Source organism: Cebus imitator, unplaced genomic scaffold (genome assembly GCF_001604975.1).
Source record: "Cebus imitator isolate Cc_AM_T3 unplaced genomic scaffold, Cebus_imitator-1.0 Scaffold125, whole genome shotgun sequence".
NCBI lineage: Eukaryota > Metazoa > Chordata > Mammalia > Primates > Cebidae > Cebus > Cebus imitator.
In genome coordinates this window covers 5463757-5482523 of record NW_016107440.1, presented here as the reverse complement: position 1 = coordinate 5482523, position 18767 = coordinate 5463757, and the positions used below count along the sequence as shown (strand labels likewise).

Sequence of the window (18767 nt, the reverse complement as noted above, 5' to 3'; positions counted from 1 at the left end):
AAAAAAAAAAAAAAAAAAAAAAAAAAAAAAAAAAAAAAAAAAAAAAAAAAAAAAAAAAAAAATAGTGGGATGTTCATATCACTCAAAATGAAAGTGGTCAATGAACAAAGATCTCTTCCATGCTTTACCTCTGAGATTCTTTTTGAAAATAATTTCAACTTATATTGTAGATTCAGGTACATGTGCAGGTTTGTTAGGTTGGTATAATGTGTGCTGTGAATATGATGATGATCCCATCACCCAGGTAGCGACCATAGTACCAAATAGTCAGTTTTTCAATCTTTGTTCCCCTCCCTCCCCACTCTAGTAGTGTCCAGTGTAGACTCATCTGTATGTCCATAAGTATCCAATGTTTAGCTTCCACTTATAAGTGAGAACATGCAGTATTTGGTTTTCTATTCTGTATTAATTTGCTTGGGATTATACCTCCAGCTGCATCTATGTTGCTGCAAAGGATATGGGTTTGTTCTTTTTTATGTCTGCATAGTATTCCATAGCATATATGTGCCACATTTTCTTTAACCAATCCACCATTGATGGGCACCTAGGTTGATTCTTTGTCTTTACTATTGTGAGTAGTTTTGTGATAATATAGGAGTGCATGTATGTTTGGGGTAGAATGATTTATTTTCTTCTGGACAATATACCCAGTAATGGGATTGCTGGGTTGAATGGTAGCTCTGTTTTAAGTTCTTTGAGAAATCTTCAGACTGCTTTCCACAGTGGTTGAACTAATTTACATTCCCACCAACAGTGTATGTGCATTCTTTTCTCCAAGCCTCATCTGCATCTGCTACTTTTTGACTTTTAATAATAGCCATTCTCACTGGTGTGGGACGGTTCTCATTGCGGTTTTGATTTGCATTTCTCTAGTGATTAATGATGTTCTATTTTTCCTGTTTACTTACTGCTTCTATGTCCTCTTTTGAGAAGTGTCTGTTTGTGTCTTTGATGTCTTTTTCCCACTTTTTAGTGGAGTTATTTGCTTTTTGCTTGTTTATGTACATTTCCCATAGATTCTAGATATTAGATTTTTGTCAGATGCATGGTTAGCAAATATTTTCTCCCATTCTGTAGTTTGCTGTTTACTCTGTTAATAGTTTATTTTTCTCTGCAGAACCTCTTTAGCTTAATTTGGCTCCACTTGTCAATTTTTGTTTTTGTTGCAATTGCTTTTGAACACTTAGTCATAAATTATTCCCCAAGGCCAATATCTAGAATAGTATTTCTTAGGTTTTCTTCTACAATCCTTACGGTTTGAGGTTTACATTTAAATCTTTAATCCATCTTGAATTAATTTTTTGGTGAAAGATAGGCATCCAGTTTTATTCTTCTGCATGTGGCTAGCCAGCTATCCCAGCACCCTTTATTGAACAGGGAGTCCTTTATTCGGTTGCTTATTTTTGTCAATTTTGTCAAAGAGCAGATAATGTGCAGCTTTATTTCTGGGTTCTCTATTCTGTTTCAAAGTTCCATGTGTCTGCTTTTATACCAGTCCCATGCCGTTTTAGTTACTGTAGCCTTGTAATATAATTTGAAGTCAAGTAGGATGATGCCTCCAGTGTTGTTCTTTTTGCTTAGGATTATTTTGGTTACCTGAGCTATACTTTGGCTTCATATGAATTTTAGAATAGCTTTTTTCTATTCTGTGAAAAATGTCATTGGTAGTTTGATAGGAATAGCACTGAATAAATTGCTTTGGGCAGTATGACCATTGTCATAATATTTATTCTGCCAATCCAGAACAGGGCATGTTTTTCTGCTTGTGTCATCTGTGATTTCTTTCAACAGTGTTTTGTAGTATCCCTTGTAAAGATCTTTCACTTCCTTGGTTAAATGTCTCCATGGGCATTTGATTTTTTGTGTGGCTATTATAAATGGGATTGCATTGTTGACTTGGCTCTCAGGTTGAACATTATTGGTTTATAAAAAAGCTACTGATTTTTGTACATTGATTTTGCATCCTCCTGAAACTTTACTAAAGTTGACTCTCAGGTCTAGGATCCCTTTGGCACAGTCTTTAGGATGCCTTAAGTGTAAAATCATATCATCAATAAAAAGAGGCAATTTGACTTATTTTCCTATTTAGATGTCTTTTGTTTCAAAAGGCTGATTGCTCTGTCTCATACTTCCAGTACTATATTGATTAGGATGGTGAGAGAGGGCTCTCTTGTCCGTTCCAGTTCCGATACTCTTTTAAATGCAATCAAAGCTACTCAATTGTTTGATCTTAACCTACTCTGTGGACATGTTGAGACCTACCTCACATATGATTGCCTGCTTCTGAAGGAGCTTGTGCAATTCTCCTTTGGTTCTCAGAAGATGCAATTGGTTAGAAGGTACAACTGAAGTCAGACACACTTGTGGTGACATCTGATATGAAATTATATGATGGTAATGATTTCAAATTAAAATAAAATCTAATGGTAATTGTTTTCATTTTAGATAATAGAACCCATGTACAGATACAGAATGTGATTTTACTACGATCACATAGTAGCAACATTGCAGCTAAAATCAAATCTCTTTAATCTGGGTCAATGTTGCTGTTTTTATCAATCCATAGGTGTGGATATGCACACAAAAATGATAACTCTGATTTCTGTCAGATTTTTTTCTCAAAATCTTCTGATTATATATTGGGGAAACCAAGGAGATTTTCTGCCGTATGTGACAACATGGATGAACCTGGATGACATTACACTAAATAAGCCAGTCACAGAAGACAAATACTGCATGATTCCACTTATATGAGGTACCTAAAATAGTCAAACCCATGGAAACAGGTGGTAGAATGGTGGTTGCTAGGGACTGGGGAGGGAGGAGGAAATGGGAGTTTCTGTTTAACCAACTGCAAAATGCAGTTAAGCCAGCACCTTCCATAACTGGCTGGTGAGACTTCAAGTCTCTCTCTGAAAGGCAGCCACTTCCTCTTCCACAATAGTCTTGGGGAAAAAAAGAGGTAGTATTACCAGATATTATCCAACTCCCCCATCAGGACATTCTCTTGCTGCATAGAAACCCTGAGTTTACAGACTGCTCATCTGATAGTAGAGCATAATACCAGACTTTACTAGGTTGAAGCTTCTAACAAGGGTGGAAGACAATCTTGCACAGGTTATGAGCACTCAGTTCCAAAGCCTGCATTGGTTTTTCTGGCTTTGGATCTATTTATACAAAATAGAGAAATAATAAGGATAGCCTAGTTTAAATACAAAACAATAACAAACTACAACAAAAAGATTCAGAGCTGAAAAGGCCATCAAACTATTAGTCAAACTGCAGAAGCAAAGAAGCAAGAGGTAGAATGTTACAGGATAGCAAAAATAAGATCCAGGTGTGTTAATAGGATGGTTCAGGAACCAATGTCTGTTAATGAACATAAGCAAAAGTGTTTTTCTTATATGACATCTGCTGTGATCCACAGTAGGAAAAATAAACTATGGTTGTGCTGAGAAGCAAGAGAAAGGAGAGTAAGCATAGAGGAAACCACTGAGTTAGAGCACACCCATAGCCATATGCTTCTCAACAACCAAATGAATAAGAGAAAATGTGAATACACTTAAGGGAAAATACCTTTTAGCTCTGTGAGTAATTCTCTCCAAGTATCTTATCTGTCTATCTGTCTGTCTGTCTGTCTGTCTGTCTGTCTATTTATTTATGAGGCACTGAGCAACATAGGAAAGGTATTTCTTACATAGTCCTGAAATGGGGAAATTAGTTTACATAAAATCTAAAGGATTGATAGGCTTTCTTTAAAAGGAGCTAAAGATGCAACCCTGCACCATTTGATAAGAATGATGTAGACACAGAAGGGAAGGTGGAAGGACATACTTTTTTTGAAACTGTTCCCTAGGGGGGCCTTGTTGGTGTTTGGTGCGAGACAATTCCTTAGGTGAAAAATTCAGTAATTCTGTGCTTTACCCACTAAATACCAATGACACCTTCCCTAGTCACGGCGGCAAGAACAAATGTTTCCACACGTTTCCAAATGTACTGCTCTAAGGGAGGACAATCCCTTTAAAGGTTTTTAGAAATTTGCCTATTTCCTTCAAGGTGTATATAATCTGCAATCTTAGCTCCCCTCCCATAAAAAGGCACCATTTTTGTCTATGTGTCTGATCCTTTTTTATAGATAATGTTTTCTTTTCTATCCCAAAGGCATTCTTCTGGGGGTTTATTGTTTTATGTACATTTCCAACAGTGAATTAATGACGTTCCTAAATCTCTTCCTGTGTAGGAAAGACTGGCGTTATTCCAGGACAAAAACAGTGTATTGCTTTGAAAGGGGTGTGCAGAGACGCCAGATGCAGCACACTAGATGATACCATTGGTACATGTAGTGAAGAAAAAAAATGTTGTAGAAGGTGGTGGATACTTGAGCCCTATCCAACTCCAGTTCCCAAAGGAAAATCTCCTTAGGTGGGAGCAAACTTTAAGCCCTTTGAACTCCAGAATTGGTGGATAAATTTTGCAGACTTCTGTTTAACATAATTTCTTATTCTTCATTGACTGGAAATAAATGTTGTCCTAATCCCACATGTACTGACTGACTCCTGGAGCATTTCTTCTTGATGCACATTCAAGCCTTTTAAGAACTCTAAGAATAAATAATAGAGGAATTTCATACCCTACAGGTGTTTATAAAAAAATGTAAGTTTCTAAGAAAAATATAAAGATAAAAATGTTAAACATATAAAACTATAAGAATATGCAGTCGCAGTAGGCAGTGTTTGATTATTTGAAGTGGAAAGTCAGCCTTCTTCCTCATCTGGTTCTGAACAAATATCATTTCCATTACTAATAGAGACCTACTTAGATAACATGGGTTAACATCTGCTAATGATGCCACCTTGCTAACATGGCACCTGAGAATTAGGCACATGACCATTCCAGTCATTCCAGTACTTGAAGCAGGTCTCCCCTCTGCTGCCCTCTGCCCCTAGAGAAATAGAAAAGAAGACCTGCTTTGTAGGAGTAGGCTCACTAGGGGGAGCTGTAGAGCTGAAGAGCTGCTAAGTCAGCATGCCTGGTTAGTTCTTCCCAAACTGTCAGATAACTCCATTTTCAGGCCAAGAAAATTAAAGGGCAGGAAGGATACCAGGAGTACGACATGGCATGAGTGCCACAAACATGGAAAAAATCTAGAATGAGAGCAAATTACCTCACAAACAAAATTCAAGAGTTTGTGTTTTTTTAACCACAAAGCTTATAGTCAGTCCATCGGGGAGCGGGGAGGGTGGGTTATCTCCCTATGCAGAGGAGACATCAGGAGTCTATTAAAATAACTCTAATTGCATCTTCGTGGATCTGTTTCTTCAGTGATAGTCATCGCTTTTTCTATATCTTCTCGGAATCACGCATGAACAGCGTATTACTCTGAGATCAGATTCTAAGCTAATCTCAGAATAACACACTAATACAATTTTTTACCAGGTACACTGTACCCAAAGCTGAAAATTCATATCTTCTTTGTCATCTTAAGTTATGTGCCACTGCATTATTCAGTATAGCACATTAGAGATTCTCTGATAATTAATGACAGTAAGGGATTTTTAAAGTCATAAATACCCTCCTATATCAAAATACTAAAAAGGAAAAATTTCCTTTTAAAATGCCTAGGCATAAATCGAAGTTCAAAGATTGAATGTCTTCAATCTCTATGTTAAAGCCCAAGGTATTAGAATCCAAATGAAGGAAGGTAAACAATGAATATTTGGTTATAAATTATTTATTGAAAATCTGGCACCTTCCTGGAGCGCTATGTGCAATAAAACGCAATAATTTCTAGGTCAGATTTAACTATCTAATGGTAAATTGCCTCCTTTCTTCCTCTACTGTGACAGCTTATATTTGACAGCTGTCTGCTCTCCTTCTTGGTGTTCTTTTAAGGAAAGGCATTTGTCAGAGCACTCTATCTTTTTTTACTGAAGCCGTCTGCAATCTAAGCCATCTTTCAATGCCCCTCTTGTACCTACTGGCCCACTCCCAGAATGCAGTGAGCCTTCCTGTGACCCTTCTTTGATATCCCTGATCACCAGCCCGTGGATTACACAATGTTCTTGGGCTTCCTGGGAAGCATTCCAAACCTGTCTCCTGGCTCCAAATCTATTAGGTTGGTGCAAACCTATATCAGGCTGGCAAACAAAGTTCATAGAATATATCAAGCAGAGAAAATTCTGCCCTTAGTGTTCCATAAAGGATTTCAATTATTTGTTCTCATAAAGTCTGTTGCTTTGTAATGTGAACTGTATTTCCAAAGCTTTTCTCATGATCAAGAAGGAAAGACTTCTCAGATTGGTGAGAAAAAATCAGTCAATTCTGGATTCTTGATCAGAGATGCCAGTGATTCTCAGCCATTCTGGTTTCAGTAAATGGAACAGTCAGCAATAGCAATAACCAGCACGACGACCCTAAAATCCCCCTTTGTGTTTCTAGGGTGCCGGCAGAGGCTTGTGCCCAGGTACCACTGCCCCTACAGCTCAGGAGAAAGGACCTGAATGGAGGTTTAGGGAAAAACATCCCCAGAGCTTTCATGCCCCTCATTGGCCCTCCTTAGACTTAGACTTGTGAAGTTTGCCTCTTCCAAGGCCTCCCCATTCCTGATTCAACTTAACATGTCATTTTCAAAGTCTCCAAAGGCAGGGAATGCCTGATTAAATAAAGTAACCACATGTTCCATTCACTGAAACTCTGAAGTATTATGGAAGTAGCACCCTGAAGAAGCCGTGGCAGAAAGAGAACTTCCTTTTTGGTACTGAGAAAAGTTCCTTCACCGTAGTGAGACCATCTAGAAAGCCACGAAGATCAAGTAAGACCAGGAATGTGCATGTACTTTGCAGTTTCTGAGGCTGATATTCTGGCCGGACGTGGTGACTCACGCCTGTAATCCCAGCACTTTGGGAGGCCGAAGCAACAGATCACTTGAGGCCAGGAGTTTGAGACTGGCCTGGCCAACATGGCAAGACCCCATCTCTAGTAAAGATACAAAAATTAGCCAGGCATGGAGGTGTGCACCTGTAGTCCCAGCTACTCGGGAGGCTGAGGCAGGAGAATTGCTTGAACCCATGAGGTAGATGTTGCAGTGAGCCGAGATCACATCACTGCACTCCAGCCTGGGCAACAGAGTGAGACTCTGTCTCTAAATAAATAAATAAAGTTTGCTCATACCCTCTTTAAGCATTCCCTAGGCCACCCAACATATTCTGGGGTTTATGTTCATTTCCTTAGTGTCTAAGTTGTAATTTGCACCTCTTTGTCAGAAATATGCTCATGTTGCATTGCCATTGCTTTGTACATGTTATTTGCTTTCCCACGTGTATCGTAGGTTCTCTAAGGACCACTCGTGTTTCTTTTATTCCTCTCATATTACATATAACTGATGTGTAAAGAATTTGTATTCACTTAGATTTCAGTGTAAAAAGTAGTTGATCTCATTCAGTTGATTGGACAGAAAGATAATCAAATGAAATCTTTTCTATATCTTACTAGCCTGTTTACAATTTCAAATCTAATGCCACTGGTGAAGGATGCGAATACACAGTGCCAAAAATATTAATAAATAGGCATGCTGTTGTATCATGTGCTTTTTCTTCTTATCAGAAAAAATAAAAGGAATGCTTTTCCTGTATAACTGCTTCTTTCACTTTTACAATTCCTCCAGAATGCATGAGACAATGCTGATATTTCAACAGAGTCTCTCTCCTGCCTTTGCCATGGCTGTCCTTTCTGCTACCTTTGCCCGCACTCTGTTGAGATTTGATAAATGTACTTTGAATGACTGATAGTCATGATGATTGCATGCTGTCTCCTGATATAAATTCTCACTGAAGCATAGAAATGTTCTTGCTCCTGGAAGGTTCAACAATCATTCAGCAACTCATCTCTTCAGAGGACTAAATGTACACAGAAGTCCTCTTCACCTCAGCCACTGATTCTCTCTAACCTGCTTTACCTATTCAACCATGAGGGTCTTGTTTTTATCTTTGGAGTCCTTGCCTTGTTGTCCATAATTCCTCCAGGTAAGATAGAAACTTTTTATTCCAAAGTTCTAAAATTACAAGTAAAGAAAATGGAAGGTATTTCAAGAGTCTGAAAATAAATTAGACATGGGCAGATCTTATTGTACCATGAAGGCTGCTCAGAGGATTGAAGAGTTGATATTAAAGACATCAATAAGGTGGTTCATTGCAGCGATTTAACCTATTATAAATTCACTTGAGGCCGGTCACAGTGGCTTATGTCTGTAATCCCAGCATTTTGGGAGTTTGAGGTGGGTGGATCACTTGAGCTCAGGAGTTCTAGACCAGTCGCTGGAGGGGGAACAGGGCGAAACCCCATCTCTACAAAAATATACCAAAAAAATAGCCTGGTGTAGTGGTGCGTGCTTGCGATTCTGGCTACTCAGGAAGCTCAGGCAGGAGGATCGCTTGAACCTGGGAAGTCAAGGCTGCGTTGAGTTTAGGTCGTGCCACTGCACCCAGCCTGGGCAGTAGAGTAAATCCCTGTCTCAAAAAAATAATGATAATAAATAAAAAATAAACTTACTTGAGAGTTGTGTTTGATCAAAAGATGGTGAGAGGATGCACACAGAATACAGGAAATTTAAAGAACTGCAAGAATGAAAAGCAAATGATGACTAGAAGAAGGGCTGGAAGTGAAGAGGTGGGTGTCCCACCGTAATCCTTGATTCACAGGATACTTTCACCACTGACCCGGGCAGAGACCTACTCTCTGTGTTCCTTTAAAGTTGAACAAAATTCTTGCCAACTAGAAAGTGCTAGTAAGATGAAAAATAAATAAATAAAAATAAAATTGAATAAAACTCTTACGATATCATTTAACGTATGTGGAAATTACTTTTTGTATGGTAAGACTTAAGAGTCCACCTTAATTTTTAACCACATAATTAGCCAATTATGTAACTATATTTATTAAATAATCAGTATGACTTTCCCAAATTAATTTAAAAATTCATCAGTACTCCATAAAAAAACATATTAAAACGCGGTTTATACCTGAGATTTAGATTACTAGTTGGCTTATTTATAATTTCTAAAGCACATTTTAATACTTCACAATTCAAGATTTCCTCATTTATATAACACTTCACTATTGAAGATTCCCTTATTTATGTAATAATGAATAATTATAATTTTCCTCCATGAATGTTAGTGGGTTTTTAATATGTTTATTGAGATATAATTTACCATAAAATTTATTCCTTTAAAGTGTTCCATTCAGTGGCCATCAGTGTATTCTTAAAATGGTGCACCCATCACCACTATCTAATTCCACACATTTTTATAACCCTAAAAAGAAATCTCTCCTCCTCCCAGTCTCTAGCAACCACTAGTCTGATTTTTGCCTCTACCTAGATTCCTATTCTGAACATTTACTATAAATAGAATCATAACTATGTGACCCTTCATGTCCATCTTCTTTCATTTAGCCCAATGTTTTCAAGACACATCCATGTTGTGGCATATACTTGTACTTCATTCCTTCATTCAGCAGTCATCAGTATATCCCATTTTAAGAATCTGCTGATACTCACTGGATGGAATACTACAAAGGAATGAATTTTATGATAAATTATATCTCAGTAAAAATATAAAAACCACCAACATTCATGGAGGAAAAGCTTAATTATGTATAATTATATAAATTAGGGAATCTTGAAATAAATATTAAAATGTGCTCTGAGGTAATATGTGCTTCAGAAAAGATAAATATGCAAATTAATAATCTAAATCTCAGGTATAAGCCACAGTTTAATATGTTTTTATTATGACGTATTGGTGGATTTTAAAATTATTTTTGGAAAATTACACTGATTATTGCTATTGGTAAAAAAGTTTTTCATTGTATGGATTTTTTTAGATTTTGCTCTTCTGTTTATCAGTTGATATCATGTGGATTGTTCCACTTTGGGGCTGTGATTCATGATGCTGCTATAAACATTAATGTTCAAGTTTTTGTGTAGATATAAGTTTAATTCTGTTGGGTATATACCTGAGAATAGGATTGTCATGTTGTATAGTAACTATGTTTAATTGTTGAGAAATTGCCAAACTTTTCCACAGCTACCTCCTTAATTTTACATCCCCACCATGCACAAAGGTTCCAGTCCTCCACATCCTTGCTAATACTTGCTATTTTCTTTTCTATTGTAGTTATCTTAGTTCATGTGAAGTGATATTCCATTGTAGTTTTTTATTTGCATTTTCCCAGTGACTAATGATGCTGAGTATATGTTGACCATTTGTGTATTTTCTCTAGAGAATTGTCTATTCAAATGCTTTGCTCTTTTTAAATTGGATTATTTGTCTTTTTATTGTTGAGTTTTGAATTATTCACATACTGTAGATACTAAACTATTATTAGACACAGTTTTGCAAATATCTTCTTTCACTCTGGGGATTTTTTTTAATGTTGTTCCATTGAATAAGTTTTCAGGATGAAGTTAAAAGCAACGCAGACTCGGTAGGCTAAAATAGTAAAGAAAATTTATTATAATACATAGCAAGAGGTCCCAAGGTCAGATAGCTCTGAAATTGGTTAAATCAGCAAACCACCAACATCAAGTGTTGTAGAGATCTTTCAAGTCTTCTGTTAAATTTATTTCTAGGTAATTTTTTGTAACTAATGTAAATGGGACTGCTTTCTTGATTTCTTTTTAGCTAGTTTGTTATTAGTATATACAGATGCTACTGATTTTTCATGTTGATTTTGTATCCTACAACTTTACTGAGTTTGTTTACAGCTCTAAGAGTTTTTGGTAGCGTCTTTAAGTCTTTCTATATTTAAACTCATGTAGTTGACAAAGAGGGACAATCTGACTTTCTCTATTCCAGTTTGGCTGTCATTATTTCTTTCTCTTGCCTGATTGCTGTGGCTAGGACTTCCAATACTACATTGAATAGGAATGGTGAAAGTGAGCATCTTTGTCTTGTTCCAGTTCTTAGTAGTAAGGCTTTCAACTTTTCAGTATAATATTATCGTGGGTTTGTTACATATGGCCTTTATTATGTTGAGATATGTTTTTTTTTTCTTGAGATGGAGTCTCACTCTGTTGCGCAGGCTGGAGTGCAGCAGCACAGTGTCGGCTCACTGCAACCTCTGCCTCCTGGGTAGCTGGGACTACAGGCGTGCACCACTGCGCCCCACTAATTTTTGTATTTTTTAAATTATATTTATTTTAAAAATTTATTTTTCTTTACAGATGGGGTTTCACCATATTGGTCAGGCTGGTCTTGAACTCCTGACCTCAGGTGATCCATCCCCCTCAGCCTCCCAAAGTGCTGGGATTACAGGCATGAGCCACTGCACTCAGCCTAATTTTTGTATTTTTAATAGAAACAAGGGTTTACCATGTTGGCCAGGCTGGTCTCAAACTCCTGACCTTGTGATCCACCCACCTAGGCCTCCCAAGTGCTAGGATTACAGATGTGAGCCACTGTGCCCAGCCTAGGTATGTTCTTTTTATGCCTACTTTAGCGAGAGTTTTTAACATGAAGCGATGTTGAATTTTTTTTTTTTTTTTTTTTGTGGGGGGACGGAGTTTCGCTCTTGTTACCCAGGCTGGAGTGCAATGGCGCGATCTCGGCTCACCGCAACCTCCGCCTCCTGGGTTCAGGCAATTCTCCTGTCTCAGCCTCCTGAGTAGCTGGGATTACAGGCACGTGCCACCATGCCCAGCTGATTTTTTGTATTTTCAGTAGAGACGGGGTTTCACCGTGTTGACCAGGATGGTCTCGATCTCTTGACCTCGTGATCCACCCGCCTCGGCCTCCCAAAGTGCTGGGATTACAGGCGTGAGCCACCGCGCCCGGCCCAGCAATGTTGAATTTTATCAAATCTTTTTTCTGCAGCTTTTGAGATGATCATATGTTTTTTGTCCTTTATGCTGATGATGTGTTGATCATATTTATTAATCTGCATATGTTCAACTACTCTTGTACCCCTGAGATAAATCACAATTGATCTTGGTGTATTATATTTTCAATATGCTACTGGCTATCACTTGCTAGTATTTTGTTGAGAATTTTTGCATCTATGTTAATCAGGAATATTGGTCGTTACTTCTGTTTTTTGTGTTCCCTTGTCTGGTTTGGGCGTCTTTGTTCTCATTGAATAAGTTAGGAAGAATTCCTGTCTCTTCAATTTTTTGAAATAGTTGAAAAAAATGGTGTTCTTTAAAAGTTTAGTAAAATTAAGCAGTAAAACCACCTGTTCCTGGGCTTTTCTTGGCTAAGATGCTTTTTATTGCTGATTCAGTCTTGTTACTCATTATTGGGGTGTTCAGGTTTTCTATTTTTTTTCCTGGTTTAATCTAGGTAGGCTATATGTGTGCAGGAATTTATCAATTTCTTCTAGTTTTTCCAGTGTGTCAGCATATAGTTGTTCATAGCAGTCTCTAATGATCCATCTTGTTTCTTTCATATCAGTTGTAGTGTTTCCTTTTTTATTTCTGATGTTATTTAATTGGCATTCTCTCTTTTGTTCTTGGTTAGTCTAGCAAGTGGTTTTTATAAAGTTTATCTCTTTTAAAAACCAACTTTTTGTTTCATAGATTGCTTGCATTTTTAAATCTCTAATTCACTTCGTTCTGCTCTGATTTTTATTATTTCTTTCCTTTTACTAAATTTGGATTTCACTTTTTCTTGTTTTTCTAGTTCTTAGAGGTACATAGTAGGTTGTTTATAATCTAAAAGTTTCTCTTAGCACTGTTTTTGTTGTATTCCAAAGGTTTTGGCATGTTGTGTTTTCATTTGCATTTGTTTCAAGAAATTTTGTTATTTTCTTCTTAGTTTTTCAGTTGACTCATGGTTGTTCAGAACATATTGTTTAATTTCCATGTATTTGTACAGTTTCCAAAGTTCTCCTTTTTATCTATTTATAATTCTTTTCCATTTTTGTCTAGAATATACTTGATATAATGTTGATTTTTCAAAATTTGTTGAAACTTATTTTGTGCCCAAACATATGGTCTATCCTGGAGAATATTCTATGTGATGCTGAGAAGAATGTGTATTCCACAGCTATTGATGAAATGTTCTGTAAATGTTTGTTAGGTCAATTTGGTCTATGGTACAGATTGATTAAGTCTGATGTTTATTTGTTAACTTTCTACCTAGATGATCTGTTCAATACAGGAAGTGGGGTGTCGAAACCCTCAGTTATTACTGTGTTGAGGTCTACCTCTCTCTTTAGCACTAATGACATTTTTAATATATCTAAGGATTCCACTATTGGGTGTGTGTGTGTATATATATATATATATATATGCATATATATACATATTTCAAATTGTTATACCCTCTTGCTGAATTGGCCCTTTATCATTATATGATGGCATTCTTTGTCTCTTTTTATGTTTTTTTCACTAAAAGTCAATTTTGTCCAATATAGATGTATTGGGTCATTCTTGCATTGCTATAGGGTTATCATAACAAAGTACCACAGAATGGGTACCTTAAATAACAAGAATTTATTTTCTCACAGTTCTGGAAGTTGTAAGTCTATGATCAAGATGTCAGCACATTTGGTTTCTCCTGAGGCCTGTCTTGACTTGCAGCTGGTTGCCTTCTTGCCATGCCCTCTGATGGCATTTTCTCTGTGCACATGTGTTCCTGGTGTCTCTTCCTCTTCTAATAAGGATATCAATCATATTGTAGGAGGGCCCTACCCTAGGAGTTTCATTTTAACTTTATCATTACTTTAAAAAATCTTATCTTCAAATATGGTTACATTCTGAGATACTAAGGATTGGGACTTCAAGATATAAATTTTGGGGGAACACTGGTTAGCCCATAACCATGAATTCATCAATAGGCTGATATGATCAAGGAAAGAATCAATGAGCTTAAAGAAGTTTAAATAGCAACTTCCAAAACTTAAAAGCAAAGAAAAAAAGAATGAAAATGAGCAGAATACTTAATAAATTTAGGCCAATTACAATAGAAACAATATATGTGTAATGAAGTATTAGGGGGAGGAGAAAAAAAGGAACAGAAGAAATGTTTAAAGAAATTATGACTGAGATTTCCCCAGAATTGAAGATAAACAAAATCCACATATCCAAGAAGCTGAAAGAATACCCAAACAAGATAAATACAAAAAATTTAAGCATAGGCATATTACATTGAAACTTTAGAAAATCAAAGACAAAAATAAAATCTTAAAAGAAGCCAGAAGAGGAAAAAATCTTTATCTATGAACAACCACAGATAAGAATTACATCCGTCTTCTCTTAAACCACAGAAGCAAAAAGAGAGGGAAGTGAAATATTTAAAATAATAAAAAACACCAACACCAACAAAACACTATCTTAAAACTCTCTAGCAAATTGTCTTTTTTTTTTTTTTTCTGAGACAGAGTCTCACTTTGTCACCCAGATGGGAGTTCAGTGGCAGTGACTTCAGGTCCCTGCAGCCTACTCCTCCTGGGTTCAAGCAATCTCGTGCCTCAGCCAGCGACCACCACACCTGGCTAATTTTTATATTTTTAGTAGAGACAGGCTTTCACCATGTTGGCCAGGCTGGTCTCAAACTCCTGACCTCAGGTGATCCACCCACCTGGGCCTCCCTAAGTGCCAGGATTACAGGTTCAAGCCACCACACCCAGCCTACCCTTTAAATTAAAGTAAAACTGTATTATTTTCTTAGGTAAACAAAAACAGAGTTTGTCACTGATAGTCCTACCTTACAATAAAAGTAAAAAGAATTTCTTCAGTCATACTCAATGGTGAAAAACTGAAAATGTTTCTTCTAAGATCAGGAACAAGGCAAAAGCGCCCCTTCTTCCCACTTTTATTTAACATGGTACTAGAAGTTCTAGCAAGGACAGTTGGGCAAGAAAATGGAATAAATGGCATCCAAACTGGGAAAGGGGGGGAAATGAGTAAAATTATCTATTTCCAAATTACATAATCTTTTTTGTAGAAAATCCTAAACTTCACCCCCCCAAAATTATTAAGTTGCAGGATATAAAATCAACATACAAGTATCAGTTGCGTTTCTACAGCTCTAACAACAAGCAACTGCAAAGCAATTAAGGAAAATCCCATTCATAATAGCAACAAAAAATGAGCTACTTAAGAATCAACTTAACTAAGAAGATGAAAGACTGGTACACTAAAAACTGCAAAAGTTCACAAAAGAAATTAAAGATGACACAAATCAGTAGAAAGGCATCCTATGTTCATGAATTGGAAGGCTTCATATTATTAAAATGTCCATACTATTCAAAGAAATTTATAGATTATGTACAATCCTTATCAAAATCCTAATGGCACTCTTGACATAAATAGAAAAAACAATCTTAAAATTTATATGAAACCATAAAGGACCCCAACAATCTTAAAAGTCATTTGAAACCCCAAAGGACCCCAAATAGCCAAAACAATGAACAAGGAAAACAAAGCTAGGGGCATCACGTTTTCTAATTTCAAAATGTATTATTAAAATAGAGTAATCAAAACCGTATGCTACAGGCATAAAGAGAGAAATATAGGCCAGTGGAATGAATAGAATAGAGAGCCCAGAAATAAACCCACGCATTTGCAGTCAACTGGCTTTCAACAAACATGTGAAGAATATATAATGGAGAAAAGATGGTTTCTTCAATACACAGTACTGGGAAAACTGAATATTCAGATGCAAAAGAATAAAACTGGGCCTGCATCTTACACCACACATGAAAAGCAACTCGAAATGAACTACAGATTTTAAAATATCACCCGAGACTGTAAAACTTACGGAAGAAAACATAAGGGGAAACTTTCATGATGTTGGTCATGGCGATTGCTTTAACTTATAAATTGTAAAAAGGATTTGGGAAGGACTGGTAGGTTTAAAGGGAATATCAAAAATGTTAACGCGGAAAATCTTACCCATAGTGTCTAAGGATAAAAACTTAGGTCATAAAACTATTTTTAAAGTAAGAAAATTATTACTATAAAAGTTAGTTTGGTGGTTTCTCTTGCAGCAAAGAGTGAAACTCTGGAAGGAACTGCCCATGGAACAAAAAGAGAAAGGAAGAAATGGTACCAAAGTGGGGGATTGTGGGTTCTAGGCTCCTGCGCGTATCTCAGGAACTTCCTCCGTGAAGGAGACCTGGCCTTGAGCCTGAATGCACTGGGAAGCCAGAACTATGACTCAACTCCGTCTGACCCCTTCTCACTCTCAATTAAGGATTTTTCTTTTTTTTCATTTCACCAAGAACAGAGAAGGAACCAAAGATACCTTTTTCATTTTTCCACTGCCATATCTCTGCACTTAGTTTTATCTTTATCCATAATCTACCTCTCTCCACTCTGATTCCAGGCCAGCCCCTCCATTTACACTAGATTCCAACCCCAATGATGTTTTTAAGAATTTAACTCCAGAAATTAAACATTATTTCCTGCATTATGAATCTCTACCCACCCCCAAGCTGGATAATTCCTTCTAGGCAGAAACATGTGATAATAGTTATCATTTAAAATTCTGCCCACTTCCAGCTACTGCCTCGTTTATCTACTCTCTTAATAGGAGAAATCATCATTTGTCTTTATTCAGCATGTCTACTTTTTCTCTTGCCTTCTTTTGTTGTTGTTTTTGTTTTTCTGGGAAAGTTCTTTAATGTATTTAATTTATTATAAAACATTTCAGACATTTAAAAATAACAAGTATTGAATTAGGAATGGAAAAAGAAAAACAAGAAAAAAATCTATAACAAGTGATATTGTGTCATATCGTTTGTCATCTCTTTTTAAAGCCAGAAGCTCCTCTTTTAATATTCGATGTCATGGAAAATATTATCATTGCAAACTGAAGTGCGACGCTGATGAATATGCAATGAGATACTGCCCTGACAACAACATCTGCTGCAGAGTGAAGAAAACAAAATTTGTGGGACAAACGAAGTGGTGAAAATTCTAACTGCAACTTCTTCAGACTCCAGGAGGAAAAACAACTAAAAATGTCTTAAACTCTCTTATCTATAAATAATGAACATGACGGATAAAAAATAATGTATTATAAATTGCATGTTTAGATGGTCAGGTGAAAATAAATATACATTTTATAAATGCTTACACTCTATTTTCATTTGTGCATTTGAACATTCACTTTCTTAGTTTACATCCACAACCACATTGTTTTTTCATCCATAGTCCTGTTTCCCAGCCCCACCACTGATTAACTGTTCGAATTTGGGCAAGTTATTTATTTTCTGTCTATCTCAGTTTCCTTATTTATAAAATGGGATAGCAATAAGTACCCACATTGTGGTATCGTTAGGATTGTATGGATTAGTATACCTGAAGTTCTTAAACAGCACTTGATCCTATTATAGACATTACATAAATGTTAGCTATAATTTCATAGAACTCAAGAATTTGATCCATCCTATTTCTTTTGGGGTTTTATTGAATTATTCTTTGTTGTCTAAGATAGAGTTCATATTTGTTCAAATTTTATGTGGTTTTGAAAATAAGATATATTTTTCAGGTTATGAGATATATAATTTTATGTAAACACAATCTATGAATGCAACGTTATTCTATTCTAGTAATCTAGGACTTGAACACTAGTAGTGAGAACTAAAAAGAAAGAAGAGACACAAGGTGAATTTCAGAATTAATAGTGGCAGGATTTATTGGCCATATGATATGCTGAAAAGGCATGAACGATAATTGAGATTTCAAAGCTAATAAAAAGATGGATGCCAATATAACTCACAAAGCTAGAGAGGCCAGAAGAGAAAGCAGGTTGGGAATGTGGGGAGAGTCAATAAAGAAATGTTTTGGCATAAGAGGGTTTTAGTCATGTAAGGGATATGTCCGTTTACTAGGTATATTTACAAAAGTATAATTTTTGGTTGGGCACGGTGGCTCATGCCTGTAATTCCAGCACTTTGGGAGGCCCAGGTGGGCAGATCATGAGTTCAAGAGATCAAGACCATCCTGGTCTACATGGTGAAACCCCATCTCTACTAAAAATAAAAAATTAGTTGGACATGGTGGCGGACACCTGTAGTCCTAGCTACTCGGGAGGCTGAGGCAAGAGAATCACTTGAACCCAGAAGGTGGAGGTTGCAGTGAGCCTAGATCACGCCATTGCACTCCAGCCTGGCAAGACAGCAAGACTCCATTTCAAAAAAAAAAAAAAAAAAGGATAATTTTCCTTTTCTATAAATTAACTGAATCCCTACTAGAACCTTATTTTGCCTGGTCACAGACACTTAAACTTAGTCAATTCATAGTTGATCATATCTTCCCCAAGTTATTTTTAAGTTCCAAAAGAGGTAAGCAGTGATGAGGTATCTGGGAGAGCCTTAATTATGTTACCATTACCAAAACACCTTCATTCTCATCTGATCTTCTGTCACTAACCTAGATACAACTGCTGAGTTGTGTCTCATTCTTATTTTCAACAAAACTGTATCCTCTTTGGGCGAGGCCCATTCTTTGGTACATTGGTTGTCGCTGGTACTCAAGCAGAAACTGGGTCACCAGGTGGGAACACTCCTTGCTTACCACTTTTATTCTGGTCTGAATCATATAATAACTCTATTACTGCCCTCCTCCCATGCTGGGAAAACCTGTGTAAGAAAAGAGGAACTAATGTGGGAAAGCGACTCCTCCCCTGGTTAAGTTTGCAGGCAAAACTGAAGACCCAGCCCACACCTCGATGGCAGTCCTGTGGGCGACTTTGAGCCTGGAGGCACTCACTTAAGCCATGCCAAGATTCTTCACACAAAGAAACTGAATTCATACATGT

At 36.7% G+C, this 18767-nt stretch overlaps 2 protein-coding genes across 2 annotated transcripts in view; both read left to right on the top strand.

The window, feature by feature from the left end:
- DEFB130B (defensin beta 130B) overlaps positions 1–4422 on the top strand; it is a 5468-nt gene extending 1046 nt beyond the window's left edge. The window contains exon 2 of the mRNA XM_017540492.1: positions 4241–4422. Coding sequence (XP_017395981.1) covers positions 4241–4422 — 182 coding nt within the window. The remainder of the gene's footprint in view (positions 1–4240) is intronic.
- Positions 4423–5691: 1269 nt separating this feature from the next.
- Positions 5692–16916, top strand: DEFB131B (defensin beta 131B). Its single transcript, XM_037742660.1, has 4 exons — positions 5692–5701; positions 6372–6463; positions 7928–8021; positions 16762–16916. The coding sequence occupies exons 1-4, from the start codon at positions 5692–5694 to the stop codon at positions 16914–16916; spliced, it is 351 nt and encodes a 116-aa protein (XP_037598588.1).
- The last annotated feature ends 1851 nt before the right edge of the window (positions 16917–18767 follow it).

Excerpts from the sequence above, each read along its gene's own strand:
- DEFB131B (XM_037742660.1), top strand. Across the intron at positions 6,464-7,927 it reads CGGCAGAGGCTTGTGCCCAG|CCACTGATTCTCTCTAACCT; the intron begins GTACCACTGCCC and ends TCTTCACCTCAG. Across the intron at positions 8,022-16,761 it reads GTTGTCCATAATTCCTCCAG|CCAGAAGCTCCTCTTTTAAT; the intron begins GTAAGATAGAAA and ends CTCTTTTTAAAG.